The following is a 23660-nucleotide window of genomic DNA, read 5'->3' as shown; positions in this document are numbered from 1 at the left end:
TGAGTTTTCGCCCTCATTTCACCACCTGCAATAGCAATAGCACTTAGACTTATGTACCACTTTGCAGGTAGGAAGGAAAGGAAGGGAGGGGAGGGAGGGAGGGAGGAAGAAAGAAAGAAAGAAAGAAAGAAAGAAAGGAAAGAAAGAAAGAAAGAAGGAAGAAAGAAAAAAGGGAAGAGCACTAGCAATAGCACTTAGATTTCGCAGGAAGGAAGGAAGAAGGGAAGAAAGGAAAGGGAAAGGGAAGAGCAATAGCAATATCACTTAGACTGCAGGCAGGCAGGCAGGCAGGAAGGAAGGAAGGAAGGGGAAAAGAAATAGCAATAGCACTTAGGCCTATATACCACTTTGCAGGAAGGAAGGAAGAAAGGAAGGAAGGAAGGAAGGGGAAAGGGAAGAGCAATAGCCTTTAGATTTATATACCACTTTGCAGTGCTCTGCAGCCCTCTCTAAGTGGTTTACAGAGTCATCCTATTTCTCTCCTCCCCCCCCCAACAATCCGGGTCCTCGTTTTACCGACCTCAGAAGGACAGAAGGCCAAGTCAACCAAAAGGAGATCACACGAGTCTGGGGGACACCACAACCGTCATAAACACGCATCCGTGGTCAAGAGCCTGAATTCCGACCGCATGGGCGTGGGGATGACGCAACAGTTGCAAAGTGTAAAAAATGATGGACTCACGAGACCCTTTTCTTCCCTGCCCCTTTTAGCTTTGAACCGTCGGCTAAACGCACGGCTGTAAGTCGAGAACTACCCAGTTGGACCTCCTGACTTTCTCCGGCTCGCCTTCGCGGGTGGAAGCGAGGAGGATTTCCGACGGGACGGGGAACGTATGGGAGGGGGGGAAGTCGTATTAGCCCTGAGATTCCTTTCAATTTTTCCCCTTTGTTTTCAACGGTGCCCAGTTTAGCCCAACCCTCCCACCGACTCCAACCCAACCCTGTCACTCATGCTACGCAGTTGAGGGATTCCTAACTTTAGCTAATGAAATACGCGCCAAAAAAGGTGTAATACTGATCTGGCTCTACCAATCCAGGATGGGAAACAGTTACCATAACCCTGTCACCTTTCTCGAGTAACTTGATACCTCCCACATAAACGCTGTTAATCGAGTTGTTCTCCATGCGACTGGTAGATATGAGAAAGTCTGTCCATGCAGAGTTCTCATACGCTGGAGTTTTGTACTGCATCTTCAGCCACAATGTTTTAGATTTCATCCCGCAGCAACTGTCTTTTTCACAATTGCATCGAAAACAGGAAAAGGTCACTTGAGAGTACACAAAATATCTCCCATCTTTGGGGATGATGAGCGAAATACGTTCCTTGTCCAGTTGGAAGTCGCCCACTTCAGACTGAATGTTCCAAAGGAGGCTGAAACTTGCCCAGTTCCCGTTCACACATTTGCTCTGAGAGACATTAGAGTTGGCTGTGGAACAAAGAGAAGGAAAACCAAGCTTATTGGCAAGTTTTGGATAACTTCGAACGGCATCGCAGTGAGGAGTCTGGGGAGGAACACGGGCCAGTCCTGGGGGCTGAGGAAAGCTCAGAGGAGGGCTCTGCGTCGGAGGCAGAGAGGGAGCTAGACCGCAGTGAGGCAGAAGAACAGCTGGAGCCTGTTCCCAGTGTGCGCATGCACAGAGCTGCCAGAAGACGAGCAACTAAGAAAGCAGGGTTGACTTGGAGTAAAGCAGTGGTGGGTTTCTGCCGGTTCGCACCGGATTGGAGAACCGGATGGTGATATGGACCCGGAAGTACCTTCCGGAACGTCTGCCCCCGGCCCTGTCGTTCCACGCTCACTCCCGCCCGCTGGAGAGGTCCAGCGGCACAATCCACCAGACAGCAGAGGCAAGCTCAGGAGTTTTCTCCTGGATTCCCCTCTGTCTTGCCTCCTCCGATCTCCCAAAGTTCTTTCCCAAGCGTGTGATAGCTTTCTACAGGATTCCTCTCTGTCCTGCCTCCTCCGATCTCCCTAATTTCGGTCCTCCAGTTGTCTATATTTGAGAGGTTTTCCCCTCTCTTCCCCCCCTTTCATAGGAGTTCCAAATTTTTTTGTCACATGTCTTGGGGGTGGTGGTCATGTGACTGAGTGTGCATGAGTGATGTCAAGTTGGCCATACCTGCCCGGTCACATGACTGCCAAGCTACGTCCACAAAATAGGCCACATCCACAGAATAAAAAAAATTGAAACAAACCACTGGAGTAAAGCCACACCTTAGAGGCGATTGGCCCCTTCCAGAGGAAACAAAAGAGGAGCGAACACGGATTGGGCTTTTGCAGGAAACAATTCGTTCATTTTGGTCTGGAAAGTTCGGTTTGGGATTATGAGAGACTCTGTGCCAAGTTTTGCTTTGCCCTGTGTTTGCAGTACTCTCAACGAGATAAGGTGCGTGTGGATAAACATGCCTCTGAAAGACTGTTTGCTAAAGCCTTGCTGACTGCAAATGAAAGGAATTCACAGTGGTGTAAATAAAAGAGGTTTTGTCGGGACCAAGACTTTGCTTCTCGCTTTCTAAGGAAGCCTGGATCAGAACACAATGTTTTACCTGCAAAGGACTTTTTTCTGTTTTAATCATAATAATATGCGTCTAGAATGCCCCACCTGTCTCAGCTACACATTTTCACAGTTTCAGTCACAAATTGACTTCCGCGGACCTCACTTCATACTTACCGTATTTTTTGGAGTATAAGATGCACTCCCCCCCTAAAAGAGGGTGAAAATTTGGGTGCATCTTATACACCAAATGTAGCCCCGCCCACCCACCAGCCCCCACCCTTTGGACTCTGCCTCCCAGCAATTTGCCTCCTTGTAGCAAAGAGCAAACAGCCTGCTTCAGTTTCAGCACAGCTTGATTAGCACAAGCAGCTGATTGTTGGTTACATCGGCCTCCCGACCATCAGCTGTTTCAGACTACAGGGATTGCCATTGCCTATTGCATCCCATTTTTGGCCTCTGCGCAGCCCATTTTCGGTCTCCAAGTGCCCCATTTTCTGCCTATTCCAATCCCCGCTGCCCAGAACGGGTGGAAAACGGGGCATGCAGAGGCCAAAAATGGGCGTGTGGAGGCAGCAATAGGCTATGGCAATCCCTGCAGCCTGAAACAGCTGATTGTTGGGAGGCTCAACGAGCAGCTGCTTATGCTAATCTGGCTGTGTTGAAACTGCAACTGAAAGGAGGCTGTTTGCTGGTGGAGGCAAATTGCTGGGGGGCAGAAGCAGAGGCAGATTTTTTTCCCCACTCACCCCTGCCCCCCCCAAGGTCAAACAAAACCCTAATGTGGCCCTCAATGAAATTGAGTTTGACCCCTCCTTCACTAGACAGACCCCAGTGCAGAATACCAATGAACAAAATTGGACTTTGTCGCCTTGCTAAAAAATTTACCTCGTGCGTAAACGTTTGGCTGGATTGTGGAATCTGAAAATGTAAAGGAAAAGAAAAGATGTTAAGCCAGCGGAGTAATGTCTCTGAACATCTAATCCCAGGACTAGATTTGCAACTACGTTCGGATAAAATTCCAGAAGATCACTTCCGTATAAATCACAGATGCGCCGCTGATTTTAGGACATATAGATATTAAGAAGTCGAGGGATACCGTTATGGCTACACTTATTCCCCTCTACCCATAGACTATGTTTGACTATCTAATTGATATATTGAAATCTCAGCTTTCCTTTTTGATCATAACTACAGAATTCCATACTGCAGGAATGGCGTCCCTTGTTAACTGGATTTAATCTTTGAGTTGCTTCCATCTGTTATTATGGCTCCTTGGTGCTCTCTGATCTTGGTTCTTTTCTTGCAGTCATCACATTACCCAATTAGGCAACACCATCAGTAGTAGAAAGGAGTGGGGGTGGCTATTACTGTGTGTTTCTGCTTTGGAAGGGAAGGCTGTGCAGAGAGTGGTGAGGACAGCAGAAAAGATTACTTCCTTCTATTCAGGAAATGACAAAAAAACGATGCTTGCGTTTGGTCTGCAGTATTGTCTAGGATGCTACATATCCTCTCCATGACTGGTTTCCTTTGTCACATTCAGGCAGGACATTTCATGATATCCAAAGCAGAACAATTAGATTCTGAAATAGCTTTGAACTATGTAGTATCAACCTTCTCAACTTTCAAGATTCTTTTTTCCACTATGTATTCAAAATGGGCTGTAATTAATATATATGCATATGTGTACACACACACACACACACACACACAAACACACAGACACACTCACACATATATATCCTTCTAATCTCAATCTATCATCTCTCTCCTGTCTGTCTGTCTGTCTGTCTGTCTGTCTGTCTATCTATCTATCTATCTATCTATCTATCTATCTATCTATCTATCTATCTATCCTAATATCTCTCTCCCCCTCTCCCTCTCCTAATCTGTCTCATCTATCTATCTATCTATCTATCTATTCTATCTATCTATCTATCTATCTATCTATCTATCTATCTATCTATCTATCTATCTATCTATCTATCATCTATCTATTATTCTATCATCTATCTATCTATCTATCTATCTATCTATCTATCTATCTATCTATCTATCTATCCATCCTAATATGTCTGTCTGTCTGTGTCTGTCTGTCTGTCTGTCTGTCTATCTATCTATCTATCTATCTATCTATCTATCTATCTATCTATCTATCTATCTATCTATCTTCTATCTTCTATCTATCTATCTATCACTATCTATCTATCTATTGTAATCTATCTATCTATCTATCTATCTATTCTATCATCTATCTATCTATCTATCTATCTATCTATCTATCTATCTATCTATCTATCATAATATCTCTCTCATCTCTCTCGTCTATCTATCAATTGTAATCTATCTATCTATCTATCTATCTATCTATCTATCTATCTATCTATCTATCCTAATCTCTCTCTTTATCTACCTATCATCTATCTATATCTTTCTATCTATCTATCTATCTATCTATCTATCTATCTATCTATCTATCTATCTATCTATCTATCTATCTATCATCTATCCATCCATCCATCCATCCATCCATCTATCTATCTATCTATCTATCATCCATCTATCTATCTATCTATCTATCTATCTATCTATCTATCTATCTATCTATCTATCTATCTATCTATCTATCATCTATCATCTATCTATCTACAGCATGTTTGTACATGTGTGCATATGTATAGAAAAAATGTCAATACAGGTTATCTTATCGATCTTATCTTTTCAATCTTTTTAATACTGATGAAACTACCAAGTTGGGTAATGAAATGACTGCAAGAAAACAACCAAGTTCAGAGAGCACCAAGTCCCCATAGGTCGCTGCCTCCTCCTCCTCCTCCTCCTCCTCCTCCTCCTCCTCCTCCTCCTCCTCCTCCTCCTCCTCCTCCCACTGATGATGCTGCCTAGTTGCATCATGAAACAAGTGCAAGGAAACAACCAGCTTCAGAGAACAGTGAGGAATCCTCATTTCAACCTCGGGTGACGAAGATTCTCCTTTATCGGTACATGCAATTATACTTTAGAAGAAGCTCCAAACAGTTGACATTTTCACTTTGCTTGTTTTTCTAAGACCGGCTCCTAATTCTTCTCAAGAATTTATGTAAATTCCGTACCAGCAAACTTGACTTCCCCCCTTTCTACCCTCGGATCTGAAAACCGCAACATTCATGGAGAAACATCTGGAAAGCCTCTTTTATCTGACAGCCTCCTTCCTTTTGAGCGATGCGAAATTGTGTCTTCAAACCGGCTGGCTTGGGCTAAGACATTGTTCCATTATTTATTATTCAATTCCAGTCATGGGACTCAAAACCTAAAATAGCATCTGCTCGCCTCAATGGAAGAGGCTAGAAATAGTATTTCGTAATGATTGAAGTGCGTTGATTCTCCTGAGTAGTATCACTTCCCTTTATTGGATCGAGAGAATTCAGTTATTCTGCTAAAAATCTACTGCGTCATGGCTAAGTCGTAATTAGGTAATGATGGAATAGGATAACATAGTTGGAAGGTTCATTGGAGGTCTCCCCATGTCCTTCTTTTCATTAAACTAGACATACCCAGTTCCTGCAACCGTTCTACGTATGTTTTAGTCTCCAGTCCCCTAATCGTCTTTATTACTCTTCTCTGGACTCTTTCTAGATGTGTCTCCACATCTTGTTTACCTTGTAGCGACCCAAATTGGATGCAATGTTCCAAGTGTATAAATAAAGTGGTACTAACATTACTGAGCCGAGGTGGCACGGTGGTTAAATGCAGCACTGCAGGCTACTTCAGCTGACTGCAGTTCTGCAGTTCGGCTGTTCAAATCTCACCGGCTCAGGGTTGACTCAGCCTTCCATCCTTCCAAGGTGGGTAAAATGAGGACCCGGATTGTTGTTGGGGGCAATATGCTGACTCTGTAAACCGCTTAGAGAGGGCTGAAAGCCCTATGAAGCGGTATATAAGTCTAACTGCTATTACTGCCTTAAGGGTTTCCCCCCCCCACTGGAAATCAGAAGTCAAGAGACAGCGATGCACAGCAAGGGGTAAACTCACCGCACTGCTTGCAAAGTGGCTCCCCGTGTTGTTTTTGGGCTTCAGGCATCCTTTCCATCAGAGTCTGCAAAAGAGGAAAGGGAGCCATGAGACAGGTTAAAAGCAAAAGGGGCCAGATGGTTCACCCGTCAACATCGGCCTGCTCGGATCCTCGACGTTTCTCCGGCCAAACAAAATCCAGACATTGATTCATGCCGGCCACCACCCAGATCTCATTACTGAATTGAAAATTCTTGACATTATTTCAACCTCAACCCCCCTCTCCCTTTTCCGGATGGACAGACAGATGTGAGAACATGGGCAATTTGAGAAAGTAAGCGAAAGGTCAAAGATGTTCATGAAATGGAAATGATTTGAGGCCCTTGTCTGGAGCGTTGAGGGCAGAGAGCAAGCTTGCCCATGGCTAGAATCGATTGAACCTTATTGTTTATTCTCACTATTTGGAGTGTAGAAGAAAGCCATTCATACCAATACATGTAAAGATAAAGATTCCCCTCGCATATATGTGCTAGTTGTTCCCGACTCTAGGGGGCGCTGCTCATCTCCGTTTCAATGCCGAAGAGCCAGAAGGGCAGGACATAGCAAACAACTCTTGACCAAATGTGATCCACTGGAGAAGGAAATGGCAACTCGCTCCAGTATCTTTGCCATGGAAACCCTATGGACAGTACCCAAAAACATAACTATAAAGTTAAAGGTAAAGCTTCCCCTCGCACATATGTGCTAGTCGTTCCTGTCTCTAGGGGGCGCTACTCATCTCCATTCCAAAGCCAAAGAGCCAGCGCTGTCCGAAAACGTCTCCGTGGTCATATGGCCGGCATGACTCAACACCAAAGGTGCACGGAACGCTGTTCCCTTCCCACCAAAGGTGGTTCCTATTTTTCTACTTGCATTTTTGAACTGCTAGGTTGGCAGAAGCTGGGACAAGTCACGGGAGCTTCCTCTGTTACGCGGCGCTAGGGATTCGAACCGCCGAACTGCTGACCTTTCTGATTGACAAGCTCAGCGTCCTAGCCACTGAGCCACCACATCCCTCTTATTATATTATTGTATTTATTATATTATTATTAAGGGACACAGTGGCTCAGTGGCTAAGATGCTGTGCTTGTCAATCAGAAAGGTCAGCAGTTCAGCGGTTTCCCACAAGATCTTCACCTTCTCATTTTTGGTAACTTTTTCCACTTTGTGCTCCCATGACTTTTTGGATACAGGTAAGTCGTACTTTTTACATGATGACCAGGGGATTAATTTAGGAACTTGGTCAGGTCTAGCTTTGTGCAATTTTGCTGCATTCACATATTAAATGTTAAACAGTTTTGACTTTTTCTATTGCAAAGTCAGCAGTTTGGATTGTCAGTGGATTATGATTATTGTGATTATGATTATTATTTTATTCATTAAACATGAAAACTAGTTAACTGAACATTATATATATATAATGACCTTCCTCCCATATTTGGGCATACCAGGGGTTGTGACTTTAAATATATGCCTTTCACCCTGGCCTGGCTGATAAGGAGTCGAGCTCTGTAGCTCAATGGTTAACACATCTGCCTAAGAGGCAATAGAGCACAGGTTCGATTTCCAGCAAGGGTATGGCTAGCTGATGAGAGCTAAATAGCTTGAAATAGATCTATACTAGTCTCCCTTTATTTATTTATCAGCACAAATATATATATATATATATATATATATATATATATATATATATATATATATATATATATATATATATATGCACACACACATTTTTGTTTACACGCATGCACACGCACACACACACACACACACACACACTCTGTGTTTCCCTGAAAATAAGACAGAAAATAAGTTCCCCGAAATAAACACTTGGCCTTATTTTGGGGGAGATCTTTTATTTTTGAGGTGCAGGAGGCGGAGAGCGTGGTCACCTCCTGGCTGCTGCTGTATTGCAATATTTTTTGCGGAGGGCTTATTTTAGCGCATGCACTGAAAAGCCAGAGTGGGCTTATTATCCGGGGAGGTCTTATTTTGGGGAAAACAGGGTATATCAAATTATCCTGAAAATATGATTTCCAGATGTAGTTATAAAGGAAGAGACAGACATTGCGATCTCCGGAATATATTAAAATATATTACTCACTTAGCTTTTGTTAGCCTCTGCCAACATCATCAGAGTCAAAACGACAAAGCTAATTACAGGTGGGAGGCGGGCGGATGGACCTATCATGGGTGCAATGGCCAAATTGATTAATGATGTATAAAGGCAGATATCTCTTCAATGGTAGTTTTTACACTCTGATTATGTTAGCAGAGGCCAATGAAAGCTAAGTGGGTAATGTATTTTGATTTCCGGAGATTGCAATGTCTTTCTCTTCGTGTGTGTGCGTGTGTGTGTGTGTGTGTGTGTGAATGTTAACACCTTGGACACCTAGAGAACACACTGCTCAACATAGAAAGGAAATGTATGATATAAAACAATACAAATATTTTTTTTTAAAAAAAGAAAATTACCTAGTTTAGACAGCACAGACAGGAAAAATAGCACTTTGTCCTAATCTGCAGCAATTGGACTGTCAGTTGACAATCAAATAAAATGCTTTGGCGGATTTTTACCTCACAGACACATTAAAAATAATACAAGAATCATCCTAGACATAATAGAGTATTACGAGGCACATCCAGAAAAACAAATGGTACTGGTTTTCCTTTGTGCACAAAAAGCATTTGACAACGTAATCTGGAACTTTATAATAACACTATTGGACAAGATGAAATTCGGAGAAAAATTTATAAAAATGATACAAGGATTTTATAACAGACAGCCAAAGTTCTGATGAATGGAGATCTAACAGAGAAGACTGAAATAAAAAAAGGAGTCAGATAGGGATGCCCCCTCTCTCCTTTGCTGTTTATATTAACTTTGGAAATTTTATTAAATGAAATTCGGAAGGACCAGGGAATAAAAGGTTTAAGACTCAAAAATGAAGACTATAAGGCCCAAGCCTATGCCAATGACTTAGTATTTGTTCTAGAGGATCCATTAGAATCCAGCCTGAAATTAATTCAAAAATTAGAAGAATATGGTGAAGTGGACTAAAGATCAATAAAGACAAAACAAAAATGATAACTAAGAACATGACAAAAAAGCAAGAAGAGGAACTGGAAGTAGCAACCAGAATGCAAATAACTAAGAAAGTGAATTACTTGGGGATCTGGGTGTCGGCAAAATGTTCCACAATTAAAGACGATAATTATAATAAATTAGTGATACAAATAGAGAAAGATTTAGAAAATTGGAAAAATATTCAGTTATCACTCATGGGACATACAGCGACAATTAAAATGAATATTTTACCAAGAATCTTATTCCTGTTAAGCTGCACCTATTAATCCGGGTAAAAAATTCTTTCAAGAATTAAACAAAATAACCGCTAGGTTCATTTGTTAGGGACGAAAAGCGAGGATTAAACTAAAGTCAATGCAAGACAGCAAGGAGAGGGGAGACTTAGCATTACCAAATTGGGATTTATACGCATCAGCAGTAGCAACATTGGTGAAGGATTGGATAGAGCTAAAGAATAAAAGAATTTTGACCTTAGAAGGCCATGATTTGCAAGCAGGCGTAGCATACATTCCTATGGGATGATTAAAAAAAACAACGCACAAATACTTTCAAAATCATTTAATCAGAAGAGAGTTATTGCAAAAATGGCTCAAAAAAAAAAAAAATCCACTATGTGAAAATCCCGAATTGGCTATCACCGACAGAAAGGACAACTCACCCAAATTTTATAGATTTTAACAAAATGCTAAGATACAGGGACTTAATTGATAGACAGGGAAATTTAAAAACAATTGAAGAATTGGCAGATCAGAACATGAAAGTTGACTGGCTAACTTACCTCCAAATCAAAACTAAATACAATAAAGATACTAAATTATATGACATTGAAACAGAACCACACAAATTGGATAAAATTATTCAAAGCTCAGATAGAAAGATGATAGGGAGAATATTTAAATTCCTCCTGAAGTACAAAATGGAAGAGGAAATTGTGAAAGAACAAATGATAAAATGGGCGCAGAACTTTGGCTATAATATTGAATTAGACAAATGGGAAAAATTTTGGGGAAGAAACTTAAAAAATCAGTTGCATACAAGGAAAACCAGTACAAAATGTTTTACAGATGGCACCTGGCACAAACAAGATTAGCTAAAATCTTAACAAATACCTCCCCAAAATGTTGGAAATGCGAATCAATACACGGAATGTATTACCATTTATGGTGGACCTGTGAGGAGGCTAAAATTTTTTGGAAAAGGATCAAAAATTGGCTGGAGGCAATAACAGGGGTTAAAATAGAATGGGAATCTGAAGTTTTTTTAATTAGGAATAATGTCTGCGAAATACAACAACAAAAAAAAATCCAGTATTTAATACTACATATAATTACAGCGGCAAGGATTGCCTTTGCCCAGAAATAAAAAAAAGAAATTAATTCCAAGTAAAGATGAAATAATAAGAAAGGTTATGGATTGTGCTGAAATGGACAAACTAACTAAAGAAATCCAGGGAAAAGAAAAATCAGAATTCTACCAGATATGGGATAAATGGTGTAGGTGGATGGAGGAAAGAAAAAAAAATCAATGAAGGAATATAACAAAACTCAAAAAATAAATAGTTATGAGTAAAATAAGAGGGTTAAGAATGGTGAAATCCAAATGAAATACAATAGAAGGGGAAATAATATAAGGGTGAGCGGTATCAATTGATAATTGCTGTTAGAAAGAACAGGAAGCTCCTATCTGTATTGTATTGTATAAATGTGGTGTACGTCTAAGTTTTGTGTGTGTGTATTTTACAAGTTTGTTAATAAAAAATAAAAATAAATGTTTTGGATTAAGTTCAGTGCTTACTGGTCTAAAATATGATAGGCTGCTCCCCACCCCAACACCCCTCGTGGAACCCTGACAAAATAGGTATTTTGCTCAGAGGTTGCCCCTGGTATATTTTTACATCTATGGATACATCTCTATATATCTATATCTATATCTATTTGTATATTTATATATATATATATATATATATATATATATATATATATATATATATATATATATATATATATATATATATATATATATATATATATATATATATATATATATATATAGCACAAATAATAACACAAATATAACAAAGGCAACAGTAAAAATATTGGGTTTCTGTCTGGATGGACCCTTGTGACGAGCCTAATGACAGAGAGTGGAAGTGTGACCTTCTTCCCACACTTGGGCATACCAGGGGTTGTGACTTTAAGTATATATATGTATGTATGTATGTATGTATGTATGTATGTATGTATGTATGTATGTATGTATGTATGTATGTATATATATATATATATATATATATATATATATATATATATATATATATATATATATATATATATATATACACATTATATCTATGTCTGTCTGTCTGTCTGTCTGTCTGTCTGTCTGTCTATCTATCTATCTATCTATCTATCTATCTATCTATCTATCTATCTATCTATCTATCTATCTATCATCTATCTTCCATCTTTCCAAGAACTAATAGACAGTAGAATCAACATGTTTTTCCACAGAAAGGAATCTTGTTGTGGTTAAATTCTTTTGCAGAGAGGGAATATCCGGGAATGATTATATCCCAGCCTACACAAACAGAGAGATTTGAGGTGTGGCACTGTAGAAAGAGTGATGCTAAAAGTTGCTTGGTCTAACAGTCCAACTCAAGAATCAGCTAGCATCCTGCGGAAGGGAATAAAATCTTCGTTAACTCCAACATCCCGATCACTCCCTATTCCTTAATACCGGATACGGGTCTCTGCGGATTTTACTTCGCTACTTTGGCCGACTACAGGCAGCGCTGTTACCTTCCCACCAAAGTGGTACCTGTTTATCTACTCGCATTTGCATGCTTCCAAACTGCTAGGTTGGCAAGAACTGGGATGAGGATGGAAGTTCATCCCATTGTGTGGTGCTCGGGCCTCGAACCTGGGCTATAGGCTTTTCCAGCTGACAAGCTCAGCATCTTAAGCATTTGAGCTACCGCACCGCCAACATCAAAATTCCCATTCGCCTAAAATTTTCTTCCCTTTGGGACAGCAGTTTCATTTTTTCTAGCTATTCTAAAGGAGCTGGAACTACCTCTATTGGTGTTTTAAAGTGTAATTGAATTCAACTCCAGCCACTATTTGTAAGCTGTTTGATTTAGTAATTGAAAAAAAAAATAGAATAATAACTCAATAACAGAGTTGGAAGGGGCCTTGGAGGTCTTCTAGTCCAACCCCCTGCTCAAGCAGAAAACACTATACCACTTCAGACCAATTGTTGTCTAATCTCTTCTTAAAAACCTCCAGTATTGAAGAATCCAACAAATTCTGGAGGCAAGGTATTCTAATAATTAATTGTTTTCATTGTCAGGAAATATCTTCTTAGTTCTAAGTTGGTTCTCTCCTTCATAAGTTTCCATCCATTGCTTGTAGTTCTGCCTCCAGGAAGATTCTGGGGAATCTTGGAGAAGATTGTATTGACAACATGTCAATTTAAAGATAAGTCTTGCACCCAAATCTTTCCAGGCCCAATATTTTTTTTAAGCTTAGGGAAGCACTGCTAGTTTTTGGCTAAGGTAAAGGTAAAGGTTCCCCTTGCACATATGTGCTAGTCGTTCCTGACTCTAGGGGGCAGTGCTATGGGGTAGATCTAGTCATGTTCCTCCCATTCATCCAAGCCATGTAATTCTACTTTTAATACACGTCCTTATATTAAATTTTGCGAGGGATTTTTGCGGATGTGGGGAAAGCACCTGAGATAGGCCCCACTGGCATCTGTGGTTGGTTTCGTGGCCACATGGGGTGGGATGGTGCAGCTGTGGGACTTGAGTGACTTAAAGGTAAAGGTTCCCTTCGCACATGTGTGCTACTTGTTCCCGACTCTAGGAGGCGGTGCTCATTTCCGTTTCAAAGCTGAAGAGCCAATGCTGTCCAAAGACGTCTCCGTGGTCATGTGGCCGGCATGACTCAATGCAAGATTCAACATCAAAGGCGCAAGGAACGCTGTTCTCTTCCCATCAAAGGTGGTCCCTATTTTTCTACTTGCATTTTTGACGTGCTTTCGAACTGCTAGGTTGGCAGAAGCTGGGACAAGTCACGGGAGCTCCCTCCGTTACGTGGCATTAGGGATTCAAACCGCCAAACTGCCGACATTTCTGACCGACAAGCTCACCGTCTTAGCCACTGAGCCACCGCGTTCCTAGTTTTCGGCGGCATCTATACAATTTGTGGCTAAGGCATAATGTGGTTTGCTTAGTTTGAGGCTGTCCATCCAATCGTGATTTGTAAGCCATGTTTTGTAGCTCAACGCCTCTATGTATTATTGAGCAATCTGTGGGTCAAGGCAAACCATGTCTTCCGCAATGCTCGGATTGAAACAGCATCTGGAGACATGGCCTCATCTCCTGGCAGGCTCCACTTTTCAAATCAACCCAGTTATCTTGGATTCGTCCATCAAAGTTCAGTAAACGCTCGCTGGTCTACTGGAATTAGCGTCTGGTGTACGCAATAACATCTGCTGCTTATAAATAATGATTCACAGTGCAACCCAAACGGCGAGGCCACTTTGAGGAGAATGAAGGAGCAATGTTTCGGTGATTGCCTTGTGGTCAGCTTTCAAATATAAAAAGCCTGAGTCACAAAGCAAAGCAGCACTCTTGTGGTACAAAAACGAGAAGGGCAGAACGGAGAAAGAGGGGGAGAAGCCAAGTTTTAACTTCCCGAGGAAATTAAATGAAAATAACTGAAAAGTTCGTGAGGGCGGTTTGGTAGGCCAGACTAATTATTCTGCTAAGTACTGCACACCATGCTGAAGGATGTCTAGGGATATTCTCAGTCATCCAGGTTCATGGGCAGAGGTGGGTTCCTACCAGTTTGCACCTGTTCGGTAGAACCAGTTCATCCAATCTACCAAACCGGTTAGAAGAGTTTCCACCGGTGGACCCGGAAAGCAGGCCACACCTACAGAAGAGGCTCCAAAAAATTTTGAAACCCACTACTGCCCCCCTCCCCACACACAGACAGACTGACACACACACACACACACACACACAGAGAGAGAGAGAGAGAGAGAGAGAGAGAGAGAGAAAGGAATAAATAAATAAAAAACAAAAAAGAAAGAAAAAGAGTGAGAGAGAGATGAAAGAAAAAAAGAAAAAAGGAACAGAGACAAAAGGAAGGAGAGAGAGAGATAGAAAGAAAGAAAGAAAGAAAGAAAGAAAGAAAGAAAAGACGTGGCTGGCAAGCCACTCCCACCAGGTCACATGGCTGGCAAGCCACTCCCACAAAGGAGGCCACACCCACAGAGTAGGTTCCAAAATTTTTTGAAACCCACCACTGTTCATGGTTGTCTCAAAGGGGCTTTTTCGAGAGGCAACTGAACTTTTCTTGGTTTTTCTGTGAAGGGGTTTTGCTTCTCACCCAAGAAGCTTCTTCAGCTCTGACTTCAGTTCATGCTTCCATTCCCCACTGTTCAGTCAGAACACGTTTAGGGGGAGACATGATAACAAGGAGATAGCAAGATAAGGAAGAGGAGTTAACTTCCGACTTTCAGATTTGAGGATTGGTTTAGAATTGATGTAGGGACCTGGTGGCTCAGTGGCTAAGACGCTGAGCTTGTCGATCAGAAAGGTTGGCAGTTCGACAGTTCGAGCCCCTAGTGCCGCATAATGGAGTGAGCTCCCGTGACTTGTCCCAGATTCTGCCAACCTAGCAGTTTGAAAGCACGTCAAAAATGCAAGTAGAAAAACAGGAACCACCTTTGGTGGGAAGGGAACAGCGTTCCATGCGCCTTCGGTGTTGAGTCATGCCGTCCACATGACCACGGAGACATCTTCGGACAGCGCTGGCTCTTCGGCTTTGAAACGGAGATGAACACCGCCCTCTAGAGTCGGGAACGACTAGCATATATGCGCGAGGGGAACCTTTACCTTTAATTTTATAGTTATGTTTTTGGGTACTGTCCATAGGGTTTCCATGGCAAAGATACTGGAGTGAGTTGCCATTTCTTTCTCCAGTGGATCACATTTGGTCAAGAGTTGTTTGCTATGTCCTGCCCGTCTTGGGTGGCCCTACATAGCACAGCTCATAACTTCATTGAGCTACGCAAACCCCTTCACAATGACAAGGCAGTAATCTAAATCCTTTAGAAGGCCAGATCCTGAAGAGGAAACTCAAGTACTTTGGCCACCTAAGGAGAAGGAAGGACTCCCTGGAGAAGAGCCTCATGCTGGGAACGATGGAGGGCAAAAGAAGAAGGGGACGACGGAGAAGGAGGTGGCTGGATGGAATCACCCAAGCAGTCGGCGTGAGCTTGAATGGACTCCGGAGGATGGTTGAGGACAGGAAGGCCTGGAGGAGTGTTATAGAGTCAGGAATGGCTAGCACATAGGTGCGAGGGGAACCTTTACCTATTAAAAGTAGAATTATATGGATTGGATGAAGAGCATCAATTTGCTTCCAGCCTGCTGGGGAAGAAACCCAGATGCCAAGATATTGTTGCCAATCAGATTGGGCGAGTTCCCTTATCAGCTGCACCGCTAACCATTCATGCTCTGATGGGCCGAGCCTGGTTCACATTCCAACGATAAACCCATGATGGCTAAAATAAACACTGCCTTTCCCTTTCGAGCCATTTTCGTTGGATGTCTAATGAATGGACGATCAGCTTTGTTTTAAAGTTAAGGTCCCTTTTCCTGCCCCCCGCTCGGATTTTATTTGTTGGTTCTTCGCGGTTTTCTCTCAAAAGTTACAGCTCTTCATGGGAACTTTGCAAGGAGAATATTTAGGATAAATATTTAGGTTATTTTTTTCTCTCTTGCATTCGTTCCTAGAAAGGGATTCCCAAGAATTTCAAAATCCCCCTGTTTAAGTAAATTCTTCAGCAACTTTAGCAACCCTTCAGGGGATGTTAGTGGATTATAACTCAATGAATAAATGACTCATATTAGCTGCTGTCTGCACCCGCACAGTGAAATGTGGGTTTCTTGGCACACTCTGAGCTCGCTTGTTTTATTCTGACCGTTTTATTACTCAGCTACTATAGGTAATGTCATCATCATCAGGGCTGGAAGGAACTGTATTTAAATAGAGAGCAAACCCATTCCTTTCTAGCACTGATAATGTTCCCTAGTTGGGTTATGAAACGCTTGCAAGAAAACCACCAAGCTCAGAGAACACCAAGGAGCCCACAGTCTCCTCTTCCTCCTCCTGGTCTTCGTCCTCCTCCTCTTCCACTCCACAAACCCCACTCCCTTTTAGCACTGATGATGTTCCCTAGTTGGGTCATGAAATCCTCGAAAGAAAACCATCAAGCTCAGAAAGCACCAAGGACCCCACAGTTCTCTCCCCCACCACCTCCTCCTGCATTTGAGCCTGCAAGAAGGGACAGGAAAGGAGAATGGGAAAGAGGAAAAACAAAGACAAAGAAGGGAAGATGAGAAGAGAGCAAGGAAGGAAAAAGAAGGAAAGAGGGGAAGGAAGAAGAAAGGAGAGTGAAGAGGGAAGGAAAAAAGAAGGAAGGAAAGAAGGAAAAAGGAAGGGGAAAAGAAAGAGCAATAGCACTTAGGCTTATATACCGCTTTGCAGGAAGGAAGGAAGGAAGGAAGGAAGGAAGGAAGAAAGGAGGAAAGGAAGAAAGGAAGAAAGGAAGAAAGGAAGAAAGGAAGAATGGAAGGGGAAAGGAAAGAGCAATAGCACTTAGACTCCACAGGAAGGAAGGAAGGAAGGAAGGAAGGAAGGAAGGAAAAAGGAAGGAAGGGGAAAAGAAAGAGCAATAGCACTTAGGCTTATATACCGCTTTGCAGGAAGAAAGGAAGGAAGAAAGGAAGGAAGGAAGGAAGGAAAGAAGGAAAAAGAAAGGAAGGAAGGGGAAAAGAAAGAGCAATAGCATTTAGGCTTATATACTGTTTTGCAGGAAGGAAGGAAGGAAGGAAGGAAGGAAGGAAGAAAGGAAGGAAGGAAGGAAGGAAGGACAGAAGGGGAAAGGAAAGAGCAATAGCACTTAGACTTCACAGGAAGGAAGGAAGGAAGGAAGGAAGGAAGGAAGGAAGGAAGGAAAAAGGAAGGAAGGGGAAAAGAAAGAGCAATAGCACTTAGGCTTATATACCGCTTTGCAGGAAGAAAGGAAGGAAGAAAGGAAGGAAGGAAGGAAGGAAGGAAGGAAGGAAGGAAGGAAGGAAGGAAGGGGAAAGGAAAGTGCAATAGCACAGACTCCACAGGAAGGAAGGAAGGAAGGAAGGAAGGAAGGAAGGAAGGAAGGAAGGAAGGGGAAAAGAAAGAGTCCTTCAAGGTCAAACACAACCCTGATGTGGCCCTCAATGAAATTGAGTTTGACACCCCTGCTTTAGATGGAGAACAGTTCTGAAGGCCTCGCAGAATACAGCACGCTAGCTCAGTGGTGCAGGAGTGAATAGTGGATGATGCAACAAATCGAAATGAGCCGGCATTACACAACGTTCCACAAGGTTACAACCCTTGGCAAACACCCAGCAGCTGGGACGGGTTCAACCGTCATAACAAAAGCAGCGTGATGCTTGCAGTCAGCATTCTGAACTGGCCAAATGCCAAAGCGGATGTCAAGGCAAAACATTCAGCTTTCAGGAGAACAGTCCAAAATAGAGAGAGGACTGAAAGATTCATTCACACACTTGGTGGGCCCAACTATTGAATGGTAATGCAGAGGGCTGTAGCCCTCTATCAGCAGCACTGATGGGGTTACCTAGTTGGGTAATGAAACGTCTGCAATCTCTATCTTCATCTCCTCCCTCCTCTCCAACTTCAACTCCCTCTCCTTCTTCCTCTCCCTTTCCAACTCCCTCTCCCACTTAAATTCCTCCTTCTCCTTCTCCTCCTCCCTCTCCAACTTCCACTCCTTCCCCTTCCTCTTCCCTTTCTCCTTCGCCTCCTTCTCCCTCTCCAACTCCCTCTGCCTTTCCCACTCCCTCTCCTCCTCCTTCACAAATCCCTAACGCTGATGAGGCTATCTAGTTGGGTAATGAAATGTCTGCTAGAAAGCCACCAAGCTCGGAGAGCTGCAAGGACCACACAGCCTATCAGCGTTTACTTTTCAAAACAGGCCCGGCTAGCTCGCTGAAGGTTTCCATCTCTTGCCAACTGTTCCTCTGCAGGATATCGTAAATTTCATTTCATTTGGGGGCAAGGGAGGATGGAATGCTTAGCAAGCAAACAAATGTGAGTAAAAAGTGACGGGTAGATTTAGAGGATACGTGACCCAGCAAAACAGCAGCTGTTCAACTCTATGTGATGCATATTTCGGTCTGTTCAACTCTACTTAAACACAACACTCCTCCCCCCCCCCCATTTGGCCTTTGGCAGAGCGAAGCATGAGCTAACTTCTCGCAACCGGCTTCGCCTTTTCACAGAGTGGAAAAACCACATATCCATTCCAGGGAGGGAGGAAATGAGATGAGAGGAAATTATCCATCCATCAAAGGTAAAATCATTCAATGCTTCATGGCAGCAGGGAAGATCATCTCTGAACCTCTCTTGGGAGGGGGAAAAAAAAACTTGGAATAATTTTGGAAAGTTCAAAACTACAGCTGATCCTCTGGCTATAGACCAGTTCAATTCAGGGCCAGAATTCTACTCCACTGCTACAATTCCAGCAATGCATCACAACGCCATACAGAAGGTTGTGCTTTAAATCCAGGAGCCCCCAGTTCCAATTGCTTTCCAAATTGTTCATTTGAGATGGTTTGAGCCACTTCTACGTAAAGATTAACAGAGTTGGAAAGAACCTTGAAGCAGTGGTGAAATTCAATTTTTTTTTACTACCGGTTCTGTGGGCGTGGCTTGGTGGGCATGGCAGGGGAAGGATACTGCAAAATCCCCATTCCCTCTCCACTCCAGGGGAAGAATACTACAAAATCTCTATTCTCACCCCACTCCTGGGGGAAGGATACTGCAAAATCTCAGTTCCCACCCCACTTCTGGGGGAAGGATACTGTAAAATCTCCATTTCCATCCCACTGTGGGGCCAGCCAGAGGTGGTATTTGCCAGTTCTCCAAACTACTCAAAATTTCTGCTACTGGGTCTCCAGAACCTGTCAGAACCTGCTGAATTTCACCCCTGGATGGACTCCAATCCAGTTGAAGCTTGAGTTTGGGAAATGAAGACAACTGGCAGGAGGAAAGCAAGAGAAGGGGAATGGGGCTTCCATCCACATCTGGCCACAGGACCCTTTATTCTCCTAAAACCTGCCTTATTTGAAATCCAGCTCTTCTTCCTTTTCTAGATCCTTATAGGTGAACCCAGCTCAGTGGCTTTGTTCATCTTCCAAGGAACGGTCAAGCCATCCCTTTCTTTTCCTCATCTCATCTCACCTTTCCTTTTTTTTCTTGTTCCACCAACCAGCTGTTCTGATGGAGTTCTTGTGTGTGGCAGAAATAGGCAACCACTGGGGTGAACTTCACAGTTTTCCTCAATGGTCCTTTCTATTCCCCAACCCATCACATGACCAACAGGGTCGTCCCTTTCATACATTTATCTGAAGAGGTGGAAAGCATCTGTCCAGAACAATATATGTCATGGGCAGAGGGGGTTGGACTAGAAGGTCCCTTCCAACCCTATGATTGTATGTCTAGGGAGATTCTCAGTCATCCAGCAACCAAGATGATGAGGGGACTGGAGGCTCAAACATATCATGACTTGGGCATGGGCACTCTAGAGAATAGAATAGAATAGAATAAATTTATTTATAGGCCGCCCTTTTCCCTGAGGGGACTCAGGGTGGCTAACAACTTATATGGGAGGGGATACATACAATAACATATAACATAACACGTAATTAAAAGAATAAACAACATTCATTCAGCATTCGGGTGGGGGCGAATTATAATCTTTGCCCCCAGGCCTGACGGGATAGCCAGCTCTTGAGGGCTGCGCGGAAGGTCTGAAGGGTGGTGAGGGTACGAATCTCCACTGGGAGATCGTTCCAAAGGGTCGGAGCTGCTACTGAAAAGGCTCTCCTCCGCGTAGTGGCCAGCCGGCACTGGCTGGCGGATGGCACTCGGAGGAGGCCTAATCTGTGAGATCTTATAGGTCTCGAGGAGGTAATTGGCAGGAGGCGGTCTCTCAAGTAGAGAGACTCAAGTAGAGAAGAGAAGGACCAGGGGAGACAGGATAGCAGCCTTCCAATATTTGAGGGCTACCCCAGAGAGGAGGGGCCAAGCTATTTTCCAAAGTACCCGAAGGCCAGACAAGGAATAATGGATGGAAACGGAACATGGAGAGATTCAACCTAGAAATAAGGAGGAATTTTCTGACAGTGAGAACAATCAACCCGTGGAACAGAAGTTGCCTTTGAAAGTCGTGGGAGCTTCATCGCTGGAAGCTTTCAAGAAGAGACTGGACTGCCATCTGTCAGAAATGGTGTAGGGTCTCCTGCTTGGGTGGTGTGTGTGTGGGGGGGTACCGACTTTTCGGACCTCAGGGACCACTAAACTCATAATTTTAATTCCCACGGACCACTAATATGATTTCTTTTTAAAAAAAGAGATAAATAGTATTTAGTGCAATATCAAAAATACAAATATTTTTTTCTGCAGACCACCCATGGTCCATGGACCACCAGTTGGTGAGCGCTGAACTAGATGACCTCCAAGGTCCCTTTCCAACTCTGTTCATCTGAAAAAGATCTGGTTTTCCCAAAGGTGCTTTTTTTCCTTTTCCTTTTTCTCAAAAAGCAACTGGACTTTGCCCTTTGTCCTTGGCTTCTCACCCAAGCAACTTCTTCCAGCTCCCTTCCATTCTATTCTGAAGAACTGAGGAAGTTTCTTGGATGAGAAGCGACACATCTTCAACAGGGGGAAAAAAGTCTAGTTGCCTTTTGAAACGAATGTCCCTGGGATCAGCGGGATGTGCCCTTCTCTGTCACTGTCTCTACGGGGTGGTTTAGGTCCAAAAGGACCATCCAGCAGCAGAAATATCAACAGCGATCTAGGAACTTCAAGATCGCGTGTTGTACCGTCGTGACGTAACATCACCTCCCGACTGTTTTTTTTAAAGTTTTATTGAAGTTTTTTTTATTAAAAAGAAAAAGTACTTTTTGCAATTTCCTTCTGTACAATATTTCCAGTATACATCCATTGTAAATGTACTTCTCCCCCTTGTTTCAGTTCTCTTTGTCTATACATATGATACTATTATATGCAGTCCTTAATTTACAATCCTTCATTCCATTTCTACGTGTTTGTTCATCTCTACCTGTATATTGTTAATTTCTAACTCCTGTGTCTTCTTTATTTAGTCTTTCCTGACACTTTACACCTGCAATCTAGTAGCCACCTTGGATTGTATATTCTATGTTCCTCCTTTGCTACAAGGATAAATGCATTAAAAAAAACTTGATAAAAACTTGACTGACCATAGAGTGGTCAATGCCTGGAACACTTCCGATGTGAGTTCCTCAAACCCTCATATCTTTAACCTTAAAAACTGTCCACTGTGGATCTCACACGTTTCCTAAGAGGTCCTTAAAAGGGGGTGTGCATAAGCACACCAGCGTGCCCACCATCCCTGTCCTACTGTCCCCATTGATATGTGCTCATGGTACCAACAGAAGAGGAGATAATAAAAAAAAATGTAGACTGTGCAGAGATGAACAGATTGACCTTGGAAATAAAGGATAAAGAGGAATCGGTGTAGACATGGGGAAGATTTTATGAATGGTTAGAGAAAGACATACAGAAAAGAAAGTAAGGGGAAGATATGGAACCAACATGATATGCCAGCAAGTAGAAAAGGGGGTGAAAGAAGGGAGGAAATAAGGAAGAAAGTGATAATATATAAGTATATATTCAAAAGTAAGATACAAAGTGGGGGGGGGATAACAATCAGGATAGATTTGAGAAGGAAAGGGAATAAGAAACGATATTCAACTATTTTGGGGGTCTGCGAAAATACCACCCCAAGAAAATAAAAATTTAAGAGCTGGAAGAGACACCTACAACAATAGAAAAGAAAAAAGGAGGAGAGGAGGAGAGGAGGGAAGGAAGACAGAGGTGAGGAGAGGAAGATGGAAGGGAGAAGGAGAGAGGGCAGGAAAGGGAAGAGGAAGAGAGGAGTAGGGGGAGAGGAAAGGGAAGAAGGAGAGGCAAGGAGAGAAGGAGGAAGAAAGTAGAGAAGGAAGGGAGGGAGAAAAGAAGGGGGTGTCAAAACAGGTAAATGGGATGAAAGCAACCCAAATGGTATATTATAACTCTGTAAATGGAACGATGAATGTATAAGAGGGGCGAATGTAAAAAAAGAATAACTATGTGAATGTATACCTATTATTGTATATAGCGAACAAAAAACTTTTCCAGATATTTGTTCATGGCCTTGTGATACTTATTTATATCCATCTATCTTCCTCCTCTTCCCCCTTCAACCATCTCCTCTTCCTCCTCCTCCTCCTCCTCCCCATCTTCATCTCCTTCTCCATCCTCCTCCTCCTTCTTTTCTTCCTCATGCCCTAATGTCCGTGCCTGTATTAATAATACCTGTTACCTTGTACATGTTGACAAAATACAATAAGTAATTAAGTAATAAGTAAGTAAATAAAATGCCTCCGAGGCAGAGGCGCGCATCCGCTCCGTCCCAGCCAGCTGGCAAGGGCCAGCAAAGGCGCCTTCCAGCACATCTGGAGGAGGGAGGCTCCAAGCCAACCAGACCAGCCGCTCCTTACCTCCTCGGGTTTCCCGGCAACTTTGGCTCCCAGCAAGTAGAGCACCGGCAGAGCCAAGAGGAGCATCCCCAGGAAACCCAGACCGCACAGGCAGCGTAGGGCTTTGACCTCGCGGTGCTTGCAACGGCGGCCGCACCTGCTGCAGCCACCGCGGCCGCCGCTTCCCGATGCGCTTCGCAGCTCCCCGAAAGACATGCCGGCTTCAAGTTCGCACGCACACACACACACACAGACCGAAGGGATGCCCCGATGTGGTTCACGGGTTTGGAAGTCCCGGCTATAAATAGGCTGAAAATTGGCCAGGCTGGCCCGTCTTCCGGAGCCACGAATGGAGGGGGTGGATCCACGCCTCGTTGTAGTCTGCCCAGC

At 43.0% G+C, this 23660-nt stretch overlaps 1 protein-coding gene across 1 annotated transcript; it reads right to left on the bottom strand.

Moving 5' to 3' along the window:
- Positions 1–364: 364 nt before the first annotated feature.
- TNFSF15 (TNF superfamily member 15) lies at positions 365–23397 on the bottom strand. The gene is made up of 4 exons (XM_087703651.1): positions 23292–23397; positions 6523–6586; positions 3382–3414; positions 365–1427 (listed from the first exon to the last, which is right to left on the bottom strand). The coding sequence occupies exons 1-4, from the start codon at positions 23355–23357 to the stop codon at positions 979–981; spliced, it is 612 nt and encodes a 203-aa protein (XP_087559777.1). The 5' UTR covers positions 23358–23397; the 3' UTR covers positions 365–978.
- Between the last annotated feature and the right edge of the window lie 263 nt (positions 23398–23660).

The sequence above is a fragment of the Thamnophis sirtalis genome, unplaced genomic scaffold (assembly GCF_051295495.1).
Source record: "Thamnophis sirtalis isolate CommonGarterSnake01/CBP01778 unplaced genomic scaffold, rThaSir2_p1.2 scaffold_2, whole genome shotgun sequence".
NCBI classification, from domain to species: Eukaryota; Metazoa; Chordata; class Lepidosauria; order Squamata; family Natricidae; genus Thamnophis; species Thamnophis sirtalis.
Note: the sequence above shows the minus strand (reverse complement) of the source record. Positions and strands in the feature narration are given on the sequence as shown.